This window comes from Globicephala melas, chromosome 3, assembly GCF_963455315.2.
Source record: "Globicephala melas chromosome 3, mGloMel1.2, whole genome shotgun sequence".
Lineage (NCBI taxonomy): Eukaryota > Metazoa > Chordata > Mammalia > Artiodactyla > Delphinidae > Globicephala > Globicephala melas.
Window position 1 is genome coordinate 82,597,598 of NC_083316.1, and position 16,796 is coordinate 82,614,393.

Consider the following 16,796-nt stretch of genomic DNA (forward strand, 5'->3'; position numbering starts at 1 on the left):
GCTCTCAATATAGCCTCCTGGGGAAGAAAAGAGACTAGAGAAGGTTTTAGAAAGGTGGAAGTGAATTTAGAGAGTCAAAAAAAATACATCCAACACATATTCTCTGGTACTTTATCTGCCCACCTACCCTGCCCCTTCCAGCTACCAAAACTTCACTATGGCTAGGTAAGAACCCAGATGAGCTGGCAGGGGAGCTAGGAGGAGAGCTTCCACATACTATCTGTAGCAATAAATAACTATGGAAATAGTTGGCAAGTTGGCAATAAATAAGAGGAGCTAGTTGGCTTCTGTACCTCAGTTTTAATTAGTTCTACGTTTATATAAAACCAGAGTTTCAGAAATGGAGGGTGGACCTTTCTGTTTTCTTGTAGTGGTAGATTTTTATCTCCTTCATTAACTCCGTCATCTTAATGAGAGAAATAAAAAAGGCAATAAGTCACTTATAGTACCACTTCCCAATACATAATTAAATATAACTTTAAAAATACATATTTAGGGACTTCCCTGGTAGCACAGTGATTAAGAATCCACCCGCCAATGCAGGGGATACAGGTTCAAGCCCTGGTCCGGGAACATCCCACATGCCTTGGTGCAACTAAGCCCGTGTGCCACAACTACTGACCCTGCGCTCTAGAGCTCGTGAGCCACAACTACCTAGAGCCTGTGCTCCGCAACAAGAGAAGCCAGCGCAATGAGAAGCTTGCGCACCACAACAAAGAGTAGCCCCCGCTCGCTGCAACTAGAGAAAGCCTGCGTGCAGCAACGAAGACCCAATGCAGCCAAAAATAAATTATTAATTAATTAATTTTTTAAAATACATATTTATATAGCAAAAAGAAGGAAATAGTAAAGACTAGAGAAGAAATAAATGAAACATAGAATGGAAAAACAATAGGGAAAATCAATTAAATTAAGAGTTGATTTTTTTTAAAAAATCAACAAAATTGACCAACTTTTAGACCAAGAAAAAGACTCAAATAACAAAAATCAGAAATGAAAGAGAAGATATTACAACTGATGTTACAGAAATAAGAAAGGATCATAAGAAAATACTATGAACAATTTTATGCCAACAAGTTGGATAACCTAGAATAAATGGAAAAATTTCTAGAGACATATAACCTATGAAGACTGAATCATGAAAAAATAAAATATCTAAACAGACACAGAACCAATAAGGAGAGCAAATCAGTAATCAAAAACCTCCCAACAGGGCTTCCCTGGTGGCGCAGTGGTTGAGAGTCCGCCTGCCGATGCAGGGAACACGAGTTCGTGCCCTGGTCTGGGAAGATCCCATATGCCACAGAGCGGCTGGGCCTGTGAGCCATGGCCGCTGAGCCTGCGCGTCCGGAGCCTGTGCTCCGCAATGGGAGAGGCCACAACAGTGAGAGGCCCGCGTACCGCAAAAAAAAAACAAAAACAACAAAAAAAAACAACCTCCCAACAAAGAAAATCCCAGGACCAAATGGCTTCACTGGAGAGTACCACCAAACACTTAAAGAAGAATTAATACCAATCCTTCTCAAACTTTCCCCAAAAAATTAAGAGGTAAGAATACTTCCAAACTCATTCCATGAGGTCAGCATTACCCTGAAAACAAAATCAGACAAAGATACTACAAGGAAACTACACACTAATATCCCTGATGAATAATGATGCAAAATTCATCAACAAAATACTAGCAAACCAAATTCAACAACATATTAAGAGAATCACACATCATAACCAAGTGAGATTTATTCTGGAATACAAGAATGGTTCAACATATGAAAATCAGTTAATGTGATTTACCCCATTAACAGAATGAAGGACAAAAGCACATGATCATCTCGATGCAGAAAAAGCATTCAACAAAATTTAGCACCCTTTCATTGTAAAAACTCTCAACAAACTGATAATAGAAGGAAATTACCCAACATAATAACAGCCATATATGAAAAGCCCACTGCTAACACTGCACTCAATGGTGAAAAACTGAAAGCTCTCCCTCTAATATCTGGAACAAGGCAAAGACACCTACCTATTTTTAACACTTCTATTCAACATAGTACTGGATATTCTAGCCAGAACAATCAGGCAAGAGAAAGAAATAAAAGGCATCCATATTGGAAAGGAAGAGGTAAAATTACCTCTGTTTGCAGATGGCATGATCTTCTATTTAGAAAATGCTAAAGACTCCAAACAAAAAAACTGTTAGAACTAATAAATGAATTCAGCAAAGTTGCAGGATACAAAGTCAACACAAAAATCAAGTGTGTTTCTATACACTAACAATGAGCAGCATGCAAGGCAAAGACTTGTACACTGAAAACTTCAAAACATTGCTGAAGGAATTAAGGAAGATACAAATAAATGGAAAGACATACATGCTCATGGATTTGAAGACTCAATATTGTTAAAATGCCCTTAATACCCAAAGTGGTCTACAGAGTCAATGCAATCCCTATCAAAACCTCAACAGAATTTTTTGCAGAAATAGAAAAAAAAATCCTAAAATTTCATATGGAATTTCAAAAGATCCCAAATAGTCAAAACAATCCCAAGAAAGAAAAATAAAGACAAAGGCTTCACACTTCCTGGTTTCAAAATATATTACAAAGCTATAGTGATCAGAACAGTATGGTACTGATATAAAGACAGATATATAGAACAGTGGAAGAGAATAAAGATCCCAGAAATATATTCTCGTAAATATGGACAAATAATCTTTTACAAGGATGAAAAGAATACACAACAGGGAAAGGATAATCTTTTCAATAAATGGTGCTGGAAAAACTGGATATTCATGTGCAAAAGAATGAAGTTGGGCCCTTTCCTTATAATATATACAAAAATAACTCAAAATGGATTAAAGATCTAAACATAAAACCTGCAACAATAAAGCTCCCAGAAAACAACATACAAAGAAAGCTCCATGACATTGGATTTGGCAATTATTTTTTGATATGACATCAAAAGCACAGGCAACAAAAAAAATTAGAGAAATGGGACTACGTCAAACTTAAAAACTGCACAGCAAATGAAACAATCAACAGAGTGAACAGAAAAACTATAGACTGGGAGAAAATATTGGCAAACCATGTATCTGGAGTAGGGCTAATATCCAGAATATAGAAAGAACTGCCTCAACTCAACAAAAATAAAAATCTGATTTTAAAAATATGCAATGGACTTGAATAGATATTTCTTCAAAGAAGATATATGAATGGCCCACAAGTATGTGATAGGATGCTCAACATCACTAATCATCAGGGAAATGAAAATCAAAACCACAATGAGATATCACCTCATACATACCTATTAGGATGGCTGTTAAAAAAAAACCAATATGGAAGTTCCTCAAAAAAATTAAAAACAGAAATACCATACCATCTAACAATTCTGGGTATATATCCCAAAAATATTGAAAATAGAGTCTCAAAGAGATATTTGCACACCTATGTTAATTGTAGCATTATTCACAATAGCCAAGAGGAGGTTGAAGTAACCTAAAGGTCAACTGACAGATGAATAGATAAAGAAAATGTGGTTTATACATACAATGAAATATTACTTAGCCTTAAAACAGAAGGAAATACTGTTATATGTTACAACATGGATGAGCGTTGAAGACATTATGTTAAGTGAAATAAGCCAGTCATAAAAAGACAATTACTTCATGATTCCACTTATATGAGGTGTCTAAAATAGTCAAACTCTTAGAAACAAAAAGTAGAAGAATCACTGCCAGGGCTTGGGGGTAAGGGGGAAATGGCAAGTTGTTGTATAATGGATATAGAGTTTCAGTTTTGCAAGACGAAAAAATTCTAGAGATACGTTACACAACAATATGCATATAGTTAACATTACTATATTATACACTTAAAAATGGTTAGGATGGTAAATTTTACACTATGTGTTTTATACCTCAATTAAAAAAAAAACTATATGTGGAAATAGTAGTATGGTTGTCATTATAAGTTGTTTTTTGAATTATATTTCAAACAGCAAAGATAAAATGTGTATTTTAGATATATTTATATGTATACATATGTGCATATCAGTCACATTTACATATTTTTAAAATAGTAATTACAAATTATATATTTATAAGCTACAGTATCTAGCCAATAAATATTTTATACAATGTAAAACAGAAAAAAAAGAGAAAAAAAAAACCAGCCTACCTTGTCTCAAAAGTACTGTTCACAGAGGCCTTAATTAAGGGTGCTCCTATTGCATATCCCAAAGCATATCCGAGTATTCCTGCAGCTTCCACAAGGCCTATAAAATGGATACTGAACATCAAACTACATAACCCAACTTTGTTGTAAAATGATAAAAATGATCTCACTGCAATGAGTTATTTCTGAAAGCTTCATGGAATATTCTATTAGTCTCCAAAGAAACAGAACCAATAGGATATTGAGAGAGAAACAGAGAGACAGAAACAGAGAGAGACAGAGAGTCAGAGAGCGAGGCAGAGACTTTAAGGAAGTGGTTCATGAAATTGTAGGGCTGGCAAATCCAAATTTGTAGGGCAGGCTGGCAGGCTGGAAATCCAGGTAAGAGCTAATGTTATAGTCTTGAGTCCATAATTAAGTCTTAAATCTACAGGGCACGCCAGCAGCATGGGAAAACTCAGGCAGAGTTTCTACACTGTAGTCTGGAGACAGAATTGCTTCTTTGGGAAACCTCAGTCTGTTCTGAAAGGCTTTAACTGATTAGAAGAGGCTCACGCATATTATGAAGGGTAATCTGCTTGACTCAAAGTCTACTGATTGTAAATATTAGTCACATCTAAAAATTATCACAGAAACATCTAGACTGGTGTTTGACCAAACAACTGGTTGCCATAACCTAGCCAAGGTGACACATAAAATTTATCATCATACATATTATTCAATGCACATATTAGAAAAACTCAGATAATTTTGTAATTCACTGTACCTTATTTAATCTATATATTAATGTAATATAAATAAATACACATATATTTAATACAAATTCAACGGGTCTTATTTCAATTTAATTTGTGGTACTAAAGCAAGATAATACTTTAACATAAACATCACCTTTGCATCCTTCACTTTAGCTGCCAGGGTGGCAGGAGGTAGCAATAAAGTAAGCTACTCTCTGTAGTGTATACATGTGTTTTAACTGCTATTCAATAGAATCAAAAGTAAAACAAACAGATTTGTTGCCACCATCAGCCAACGGTAATGAATGGCTACAATTTTTTTTCTAAAAACAAACATAAATATGAATATTATCTATTTTAGTTCATTGATATGACTTTCCTTACCTCTGGTGGAAAAATTATTATTTTGGTGAAAAATGTTATTTTCTGTTAAGTCACCTTCACAATAAGTATGTAAAAACAACTTTAAATTTTTTTCCAAAAATGATAGTTAGATAACCCTGTATAAGTAGATGATCTACCAGGACCAGAAGCTATTACAATATAAAGAGGTACAGATTACTGTACCCCAGGGCTACTTATTGTGCAATACACTAGCATGAAATATTATAAATAGAGGATACTACACTGTAGCTAATTAAATAGCACATCACTCCTCTCCTTGATAGGATGAATGAGATTATGTTTTCATTAACTTCAAAATATCAAAGCTGGGCTTCCCTGGTGGCACAGTGGTTGAGAGTCCGCCTGCCGATGCAGTGGACACGGGTTCGTGTGCCGGTCCAGGAGGATCCCACATGCTGCTGAGCGGCTGGGCCCGTGAGCCATGGCCGCTGAGCCTGCGCGTCCAGAGCCTGTGCTCCGCAACGGGAGAGGCCACAGCAGTGAGAGGCCCGCATACCACAAAAAAAAAAAAAAAAAAAAAAAAAAATCAAAGCTCCCCAAAACGATTGTGTTAATGTACGTAAAGAGCTTAGTAATGATTATTTCAGCACCACACTGAATCTTGCTCTAAGCAAGCATAAACAATATTTCTACTCCCTTATGGATATTATGGCAGCAACATCCCACTATATCCTTGATATTAGCCAAAAGGCCGAGAAGTGATACCCCACTGTATCCTTAAAGTTAAAACATACAACTACTCAAGCAATTTAATCTGGTAATTTGAGATTTTTTTTCCCAGCGAAATGAACTGCAGCCTAAATAGGTTGATAGGATGAAAATATATAAAAATCATATTAGAAGGGGAAATAACTTGCCTAGATAAATACCAGCTGAGTGTGTGGCAACGCTGTTATAAATAAAGGTTACTCCAAGGACATAAAGAGGTATAGCTGCTATTCCCTGCACACTCTGCCCAAGGATGAAGAACGTCATATATTTTGATTGGAATGATAATGAAGCTTTCTTGCAAGCCTTGACCATCTTCATTTCTTGGCAAGTATCTTTTGAAAAGATAATTATATTTTTGTTAAATGAGTCAAAAGTTAAACATACAACAAATACGCAGTATCTTCTATGAAATGTTTTACCTTTTATAAGCTATTTCCACCATTATGCTTTTATTTTAGTTAACACTCATGTATATTGAATGTAGTAGTTCTATAATCAATCATCATGTTCTCAGAAAAAAAGCAACGATAAAAGAAAATTTGTGGGAATACTGGAAAATATGCACATATTATAAACCAAATATAAATGTGTATGCATAATTATATGTATATATATACTTATGTGTGCATAAGTATATACATACATATATGTATATACACACACATACACACATATTCCTCTTAAATTTGGCATCTGGTACCCCTGAGTTTTGACCCCAGGGTAAAAGTATTTCTAACATCCTAAATTATCTGAATTACTAAAGATTACCTTCTGAGTTTAGTTCTAGATCCACTTCTTCAGCAATCTTCAAATTAACTTCGTGTTACTAAATAGTTTCCCATTTTAGACCCACTAACTTCTAGAATACAGGTGCATAAAGACAAGGCATTATACAATAAAATTTTCTCTCTGTTGGTCATTATATGGTAATGTACTAGATTTTAAACTCCTTTAGGTGACAGTGTATTTCTTATGCTTTTTCAAATTCACATGGTTGTAAATCAATAGTAAATAAATGTTTGTTGGAATTACATTTGTCATTAGATTGGTAGATCCAGGTAATGCTAATTAGATCATTCTGACTGTGTCTATTTTGATTGGAATTTAACAAATGCTCTTAAAATATTAGTGGAAAACTGGTAATAGTATAGACTGCAAAATAGTACACAAATGGAAATTTTCAGGTGGTTCAGTATCCACAGAGAATGAAACTTGATCCCACGTCAAATGCGAGGAGGTCTCTAGAATTGTGATCCAAAATACTGATTCAATTTTATATAGACATGTTAACTTGTGGTGATATCAGTATCAATCTGATATTTCCAACATCCTAGCTTCTTAGTTCCTTGCACTCCTCTCCGTTCATGTACTTGTATTCCACTTACCCTAGCTACTCATTTTAAACTTTCAGAAACAATAACTACAAGCCTTCCTTAATTGTAAGCATCCTACACTCAAACTCTATTTTTCCAGATCACTCCTTCTAGCAACCCAGCTGCTACAATCCTTAAAACTCACCAAGACCTATAATCAGTCCATTGATCCTGCTCCTTTTCACGATCTCAATGTCCCCTTTATCTCCTTACTTCTCTCATTATCATCTTAACACTTTTAAATCCTTTGTTCTCTTTCATATCATGCAATCCCTTAGTAAAACTTCAGCCCTGGTCAAATTAAACTCTTCTCCCTACTCTACACCTACGCTTTCAAAGTTGAATGAGGCTGGAGGGAAACACACAACAATGCAAATCTCACTTTGAATGCATGATTATTAAACTCAGGTAGGTCCTTCACCCTCCTGATAATCAAGTATGTCCCTAATCTACTACTCTTGTCTCCTTCTAGAAAAAAAAACATTCAACTTGTTTCCCTTCTCCTAAGGATCATGGTCCTGAGATTCCTGCTGCCCAACATTTGAAAACAAATGTCTTCTACCAGTAGGATAAAACTAATCTTTTAGTGCCCTTCTTGAAATTATAGTCCAAACAAGGGATTTTTTAAAGTGAAGAAGGGCACTTGGATCTTGGACTCTCAGCCTTCAGAGCGGTGAGAAATAAATTTCTGTTTTTTAAACCAACCAGTCTATGATATTTTTGTTATAGCAGCCCACACTAACTAAGACACGAGGAAAATCAAAAATCTTTGTTGTGAATTATAGAAGGGAACTGAAAAAAAAATCAGGGGAATGGATCCATTTGAAAGTATAATTGAGGTTGAAAGTAACAAATTCATTGTGGGACTAAGCTGTCCTCTTGTGTGATTTTTCTCTAAAACACTCATCAGCAGCCCAGATATAGATATAAAAGAAAGGTATATGGTTGGATCAAAAGTTTTCCAGACGAGGAACAAGAAAGGACAATGGGACAGAGAGCTTAGTATAATGATTAGAGTATGTCTGAAATATTCTAACATGTCATATTAAGGAACATAAAATAAGCTACAAATGAAAGAAAGTAACAACAAGGAGAATCTGATAAAGGGAGAAAGTAGATGTCAATACACTAAAGGTTCTAATGAAAGGAAAGAACTGATGTTTCTGTTATATGAGTGAGTTAGAAGAATTAGTGGATATAATCAGACAGTGAGATAACAGATATTTAGTAAGTTCTTAGTAATGTGACAGTGCACTGCAACCATGGATATGTTGGGTGTTCAGTTATATGCAGAGATCTAGAAACTAAAGATCAGAGTGTGATACAACTGTTTGCATGAACTAGAGGAGAAAATTAGTTTTAACTTCTCAAGGATTTGGTTTACTATGATTTCTACATGTTAGTTGACACATAGGGACTGAAGACCAATTTGTCATTAGTACAGAAAACTGAGATGGGGTTGAGGGGGCAGAGAAAGGGAGTGTAAGGTGGTGATAAATGGACTGCTCCAAGGTTCAGGCCAGTCATACAGGAAGATGGGTATGGCAGGTAACTGGGGAAAATAGAGAATAGAATAGGAGGGATATTCAGAAAAGAATAAGAGAAGGACCCCCCCCAAAAAAAGGATGAAAGAAGAAAATACAGAAATTAAATATATATACATACATAAACTGAAGTATGTACATAGAGTAGAAAATTAGTTATGTAAGAACTAAACTTTTCAACAAAATGAGTGAAATATCTGCATAGATGTGTGTATGAAATAAGCACTTCTACCTGCAAAGACCATTTATTTACTCTATTTCTGCTTCTCTAACAACAAGCAGAGGGTTACCCAGTAAATACATTGAATGCTTGTTGTTAGATAAATTACACGTTCTTAATCACAAGCAGAAAATAAAATATCTAGAATCTAGATACTATAAAGAAAACACAAAGGAAGAAAGACTGTACTATTTCTACTGTCATTACTCCTGAGTACTCATCAAGCAGCATTTTTAATGTCTCAAGCAGTGCTTCCTAACTTTTCACCTTTTCTCACCAGAAAAGGATTAAGGGAAGGATAGGAGTAAAGTGTTATCCATTCCCTTCTTCCCATAAGTCATCTTCTAATTCAATTAGCTGTCCATTATACAAATATAATAAATATATTACAAATATATTCTATAAATTAATAAATGTATTTATTCTACATATAGTCTACAAATATAATAAACATAAATATATGTGAATATTAGATTTCATAAATTATATGATATATATCATATACATATCAGTATATTATTTATAATATGAATTATATAGTATATATAGCTAAATATCTTATATAAATTATATTTAATATGAACTATTTTTATTTCCATTGTAAACACACAGCATAAACACACATCACAAACATACTTTTAAACATCATAAAAATGTATATACACACATACACACATATAGAGACATCCTCATGCCTTTTCCATCATTTCTTGCTAAAGCCCAGTTTAAAGTTTCCAAAACTGGTAAATGCATTCCAACACTTTTATAAGCCTATGCATAACAAGAAAGTCCCTGACACAAAAGTGTCAGAAATAGTGCTACGGACTTCAAATAGCCTTTTTATCTACTGGGAGTAGCAAAAAATTGTGGAATAAATCAAAAAAACAATGAAGAAAGCAAAGAAGCCTCCAATCTTTCCAGATTCGAAGTCCTGTGTCAAAGGGCAGCACCCATTTTGAAATGGCAGAAGTAGCTAGAAAAGTTCTGACTTTTTGTGTGTGTCTGTGTAAGTTTGGTTATCTTTGCCTTTGTACTTGTGTATATGTGTGCTGAGGTCAAAATAAAGGGATCAATTTAAGTATACTGTGGAAGATATAAATCAAAAGATTTATAATATATATGAAAATTGATAAAAGAAAACCAATTTCACAAAATAATTATCCCAAATATTATCCCAAATATCAACCAAAATATTCTTTCATGTTACTAGGCCCATCTCTTAGATGAAAGGGTATATGATCATGAGAAGATGGGAGAATGACATACATGTTACCAGGGAGCTACCATTAATTAGCTTAATAAACTTGATCATATAAGTAGATACAGATGAATGAATGTACAGACACATAAATATCACAGTCTATTTTAAGTTCCTAGAGCCAATGGCTTAAATGAATAATGATTTGATGTATGATAGTATCTTTTAAAATCTTACCTTCAGTTTCTACCGTCATTTTATAATTTCCACCACTAAAGTATGGAAAAGCAAATAAAAGTGATCCAGATCCTACTAAAAAGGAGGAAACTGTAATCCATCCTAGTATGTTTCCTTTCCCTCCATAATATGCTATGAACACTACTACCAGGCAAAATGAAATATCATAGGTCAATGACAGCACTAAATTCTCAGTGGTTTTCAGATGATTCTCCTTCTGAAAATTGCCAGTGCTCAGATCTACAAGACCAAACACAATACCTAAAATGTAAAAAGAAAAAAAGAAAGCAATAATATGCATTAAATTATCTTTATAAAGACAAAATAGATCATCATTATAATCACTGAAAAACAAAACAATTTGCAATGACTTAAGTTTATTTTACATTACTCTGAATGTTTAAGATCTATAAATACATAATAGTTCCTTTTCTAAAACACTAATATGTCTTAACCTCTATGAAATATTTGCTAATTGAATTTTTGTAACTATTTTTAAACTATATTTATGAGTAATATACTGAAGAATATGCTCTTTTTAATCATCTCAGTACTGATCTTTATTTTAATGTATTATGTTTCAATTATTAAAAAATGAATAAATAACAATCTAATGAATATTTGCTTATCTCCCATCTAGAATAGGAAATAAAACGTTAACAAAATAGTTGAAACCCAACATGCACTCCCTAAACACATTCTTCTCTCTCACTCTATAACCCATATCCAATATTTGGAGTTTACCATTTCTGAGCCGTTTTAACACTTTTTTGACAATGTATATATACATCCTTTAACAATATAGAGTATCATTTGTCGTGTTCTTGAACAGTAAGTAAATGGTATCATATATGTGTATTTCTATAATTCAGCATCCAACTGGGAAAAATAAACATACTAAGTATTTGAAACAGAAAGAAATTGATATCGGTGTTGGTTACAAAAGTAATACATTTGTTGGAGTGAAAAGAAAAAATAGTTACTAATCAAAACTCATGATAGGGCTTCCCTGGTGGCGCAGTGGGTGAGGGTCCGCCTGCCGATGCAGGGGACGCGGGTTCGTGCCCCAGTCCGGGAGGATCCCAGATGCCGCGGAGTGGCTAGGCCCGTGAGCCATGGCCGCTGAGCCTGCGCGTCCGGAGCCTGTGCTCCGCAGCGGGAGAGGCCACAGCGGTGAGAGGCCCCCGTACCGAAAAAAAAAAAAAAACAAAAAAACCCCAAACTCATGATATAAATGCCACTAAAGTTGCTGGAGTAGTGACAGCTACTGCTGCTGCTACTGCTGTTGGAACTGCAATCACTACCTCTTTGTAGGAAGCCAGGACCCACACACCTATTAATGCTATGAAATTTAGCTACCTCATAGTCACCTGCTGTTTCTGCTGCTCTTGCAGTTGCTTGAGCCAGTGCCCATGAACACTGTACTGCTGCATCATCCACTGTTGTTGCTGATGGAGTTTTATTTATTCCTGACTATAAATCCAGGAGCCTTCGCTTACCCAGTATTGCTGCTGCTGCCAAAATCATCACCAGCGTAGAGATAGAAAAGAGAGGCTTCCCATTGCCCCTTTTTCAAATGTACTGCCACAGCCTCTTACTGGCAACACCTAAGTGGAAGCCAGCTGGCAAGGAAGTCTGGTAACTGTAGTTTACAGGCTGCCAGTCCCCTTGGAAATAGGGGTGAGTCCAGAATGGCAACAATGGAGTGCATGGCCAACAAATAACTTGAAGAGTTCACCCTCTGGACTACTTAGGACACATTTTCACCCTTCTTCCCATATTTAAACTTCCATACCAAATTAACAGCAACATAATCATGCTTCTGCCAAACATGTTGCGATTATCATTCTTACAAACAAAGATGTTCTCACTTTTTCCCCCAAAATGGAGACACATAGTCCAATCAGTCACCATATCCATTTCAAGGTAATTTTAACCCTTCTTCTAGTTGAATCACAAACCTGAATGGGTTTTCTTTAACATAAAAATTAAATTGTAAGGTATAAATGGTATAAGTAAATAAATAATTAAGCAAAGATGTAGGCCTAACTAAATCTGTGAGGGAACTGTATTGCAGAAGAAACCATAATCAGACCCAGAACCACAGCAGTTTAACAGACCAAAACCAGCAAGAAACAAGATACAGAAACTTTGCTGCACCTAAAAGCATTTTCTTCAACTTTCATTTTTTTTTTAACATCTTTGTTAGAGTATAATTGCTTTACAATGGTGTGTTAGTTTCCGCTTTATAACAAAGTGAATCACTTACACATATACATATGTTCCCATATCTCTTCCCTCTTGCGTCTCCCTCCCTCCCACCCTCCCTATCCCACCCCTCTAGGTGGTCACAAAGCAGCAAGCTGATCTCCCTGTGCTATGCGGCTGCTTCCCACTAGCTATCTATTTTACATTTGGTAGTATATATATATGTCCATGCCACTCTCTCACTTTGTCAACTCTCATTTTAAATGTGGCAAAGGAGGATACTGGCCAAGGCAAAGAATGTCCTGTCAGTAACTGTGTCCGTCTCTGGGTTGGGGTATTAATTCCTCTTCCAATTTAGGAATATTCTGTAGAGACAAATTTGTAAAGTTATCTTCCACAATACTCTTCTATAAAATATTAAGGGAAAGAGGAAGAGAAAAAAATTAAAAATTGAAATACATACACACACAAATGTATATATGTTTGTGTGTGCGTACATTTAAAACAAGAGAAAAATGCATAGTTGCTACAGTGTTTATGTCTCTAAATGGTTATTAGACTACAGTTGATATTTATAACTTCCTCCTTCCAAATTTCACCCTCTCTTCTTCCTCTTGATTTCAGATAACATATATAGATTACTAACATAAAGCATATGCCTCACTCTACAGGACAGTACCCAAACTTTTGATTCCTGTCTCCTAGCTGATGCCTTATCTGAGTCTTCAATAGGACATTAAAATTATCTATAACGCCAAGAGTTTCTGGTTATTGAACTCTGTAGTAAGACCAGTGAATTCCATGAACATGAACTTCCTGATGTACTTCTTTTGCTGTAAAACGAGTTCCTTCCTTAAAAGTAATGTGATACTACATAAGATGATTATGATGGTGTATGAGGCATTCATTAAGTCCAATTATAGTTGTTCTGGCAGAACTGTGGTGATGAAAGAAGAACCCAGATCTAAAATAAATATCTATTTCAGTGATGAGAAGTTATTGCCCACTCTATAATAGAAGCAGATAACATAATCAACCTGTTTCCAGATAGCTGGTTGGTTTCACTAGGGAATGGAGTTATTTCCTGGATTGTGTTGAATTTTCCTGGTGGCAATTCAGGCACTCCGAAATGCAATAGCCAGATCAGCTCTGGTGAAGATAAAGCCTTGCATTCAGCTCTCATATAAACTCTTATCTTTGATATGATTGTCACTATAAATATGAGCCCACTGAACAAGACATACAATGGCAGAGGAAAGAGGCTGATTAATATTCACAGGATAGCTGTCTATCTACTTCATTACTGAGAGCTTCCTCTGCAATGGATTTCTTTTGGTGAACATTCACATAGGATAACTTTGCCCATTCAGAGACATATCACTTACACAACCCTTTCCTAATCACCAAATGGTCAAACCATTAGTCAAAGGCAGCCTGGTATCTAGGCAATACAGACAATCAGATGTACTCTCCAATGTTTTGCCCACTGGAAGGACTTCCTTTTTTCTCTGTTTTTCAGGGCTATGATGCTTCCTATAGCATTATACTACAGCAGACTTTCGTCTTCAGAAAACCACAGGTTCACCAAAGGTTATGTTTTTTCTTAGTAGTGGGTGGTAGAAATGAAAAACTTGTCCTTCGTTTGAGAAGAGGTAGCCCTGCACACTCCATACCAATTGGTCCCTAGAGACATCACTGAAGTGGCAGGCAAATTTTGGGTATATAAGATATTATCTCCCAGGACAGATTTTATGTTAGTCATTCTGGGAAGGCTGGAATCTGATTCTAGCTATGAGTCTAGTAGCAATCAGGGATGGTAGGGTGGGTCATGAGGGCAATCAGCATTCCCTTAACTCAGGTGAAGTAAATTCAGGGTCTCCAAGCAAGGAATTGTTTCTTTTTGAGACATAGCAGGAATAGTTGGTCCTACTGGGAAAGGAGGTTCAGGATTTCAGAGTTTACAGTTGTCGGATTCACAGAATTCCACCCAAATGCCTTTGTCCCAATTCTCAGGGTTCCACTCTTCTCCAATCAATGCCCCAATTCTCACATAAGTGATCTCATAAATTTATGAATTCAACTTATGTTGTAATTCTGAAAGTGTGAATACGGGTTGGTACTGTTCCAAATATGCAGTATGTGCCTAAAAGTGATAAGATTCTCACAGAAAATTCACCATCAGAAAAGCTCACGCATTTCTAATCATGCCCTAAACTTCTCATTTTCTTTCTGTGAATTTTTCAGTGCAGTGAGAAGCAATCAACCCCAAAATCTCTGTAGTCAAAACTTCCACCATAGGACTCAATTGCAGAAGCTCTTAGTCTCCCAAAGTCTTGCCTCTAGTAAGAACTTTATCCCAGGCAACATTTTAAATAACTCTTTTAAGTCACTACATGCCACTGACTTCCAGTGTACCATTTTCCACAGGCACAAATATTGCTTTTTTCATTGCTTTCAAGCCCAATCAGGTGAGATAACCAATTCCAGATTCCCATCTTTAAGGGTTGTTTTGTTTGTATTTTTCCTGGTTCAATGCCTGGTATGGAGTACTACATAAAAAATCACATAATTTTTGTAATTTATAAACCAACTAGTTTTATTACATTAGTGAAGGTAAAAATTTGGTCAAAAACTTTTTAAATATCTTTATACTATGTATCATGATATTTACAAAATAAAGGAATATTATTCTCGTTACACACTCAGATACTTTAACCAATTTCTTAGCCATACTTACCTCTAATAAAATGTTAATTCATATTTTTTCTGAAGAATATATTTTAATATGATCTTATCTCTAATTGTTCTTATAAAATTAATTGTAGGGGCTTCCTTGGTGGCGCAGTGGTTGGGAGTCCGCCTGCCGATGGAGGGGACACGGGTTCATGCCCCAGTCTGGGAGGATCCCACATGCCACAGAGTGGCTGGGCCCGTGAGCCATGGCCGCTAAGCCTGCGCGTCCAGAGCCTGTGCTCCGCAATGGGAGAGGCCACAAAAGTGAGAGGCCCGTGTACCGCAAAAAAAAAAAAAAATTAATTGTAATTCAGAATTGCTTTTTATAGTTTTGCAGTAAAGAGTTAACTCAAGCCTGGGTTGCTCAAAAAGAGGCCTGTCTTCAAGACTGGTCTTTGGTTGGCTCCTGGGAGATGACTCTGAGCCCTTGGAATATTCTACCATATAAGCGTGCTTTTATATGCTGGAGGCCTTGAGCCACACAGTTCCATTTTGGTCAGACAGTTTATGTTAACAACATGCTTTATGGTGAATACCTTTTTTGTTGGGTGTGAGCGATGGAGTAATAGAATCTGAGTAGCTGAGGTCAGTCACACAGATGCTGCATGCCTAGAGGACTGACACCCCCTCAAAAACAAAAACAAAAGCAAAAACCCTGGACACCAAGGCTCACATGCTCTTCCTTGGCTGGCAACTCTTTGCATATGTGTTATCACACGTTGTTGCTGAGAGTATAAAGCATATCCCTACTATTAATTCCACTGGAAAAGGACACATGGAAGCCTAGCCTGGTTTTTTCTGGACTTTGTCTCATGTGTCTTTTCCCTTTGTTAATTTCAATCTGTATCCTTTCACTATAATAAATCATAACCATGAGTATAACATCTTTCTCTGAGTCCTTCTAGTGAATCATTTAGCCTGACTGAGGTCTTAGACATCTCCAATATAATAGTTAATAAATTTGAAGTTGATAAAGCCTCCAAATGACTCTTTACTACAGATCATAATATTTTCATTGAAAAAGCACTCTTTATAAGTGTGCAAGTATCCCATAAGCTCAAAGAAAACACTACTAAATAATGTCTTCAGTTATATTTTTGTACTGAAATATTTCAGACAAAATACTCAATTCAGAGAATCTTTCTTTGACAAATACTTTACAAGACAAACCTCTTTAAATAGGTTGTCTCTATGATTATTTTGAATGTTTCACCAAATTTAAGTGCCCAAAGCCACAGGCCTCCTTAATTTCAATTCAATATATCAA

At 35.7% G+C, this 16,796-nt stretch overlaps 1 protein-coding gene across 1 annotated transcript in view; it reads right to left on the reverse strand.

The window, feature by feature from the left end:
- Nucleotides 1-16,796, reverse strand: part of SLCO6A1 (solute carrier organic anion transporter family member 6A1) — a 104,923-nt gene that overhangs the window by 82,176 nt on the left and 5,951 nt on the right. Inside the window, exons 2-4 of the mRNA XM_030843084.2 lie at nt 10,589-10,849; nt 6,163-6,348; nt 4,167-4,263 (exon numbers count right to left, since the gene is read on the reverse strand). Coding sequence (XP_030698944.2) covers nt 4,167-4,263; nt 6,163-6,348; nt 10,589-10,849 — 544 coding nt within the window. The remainder of the gene's footprint in view (nt 1-4,166; nt 4,264-6,162; nt 6,349-10,588; nt 10,850-16,796) is intronic.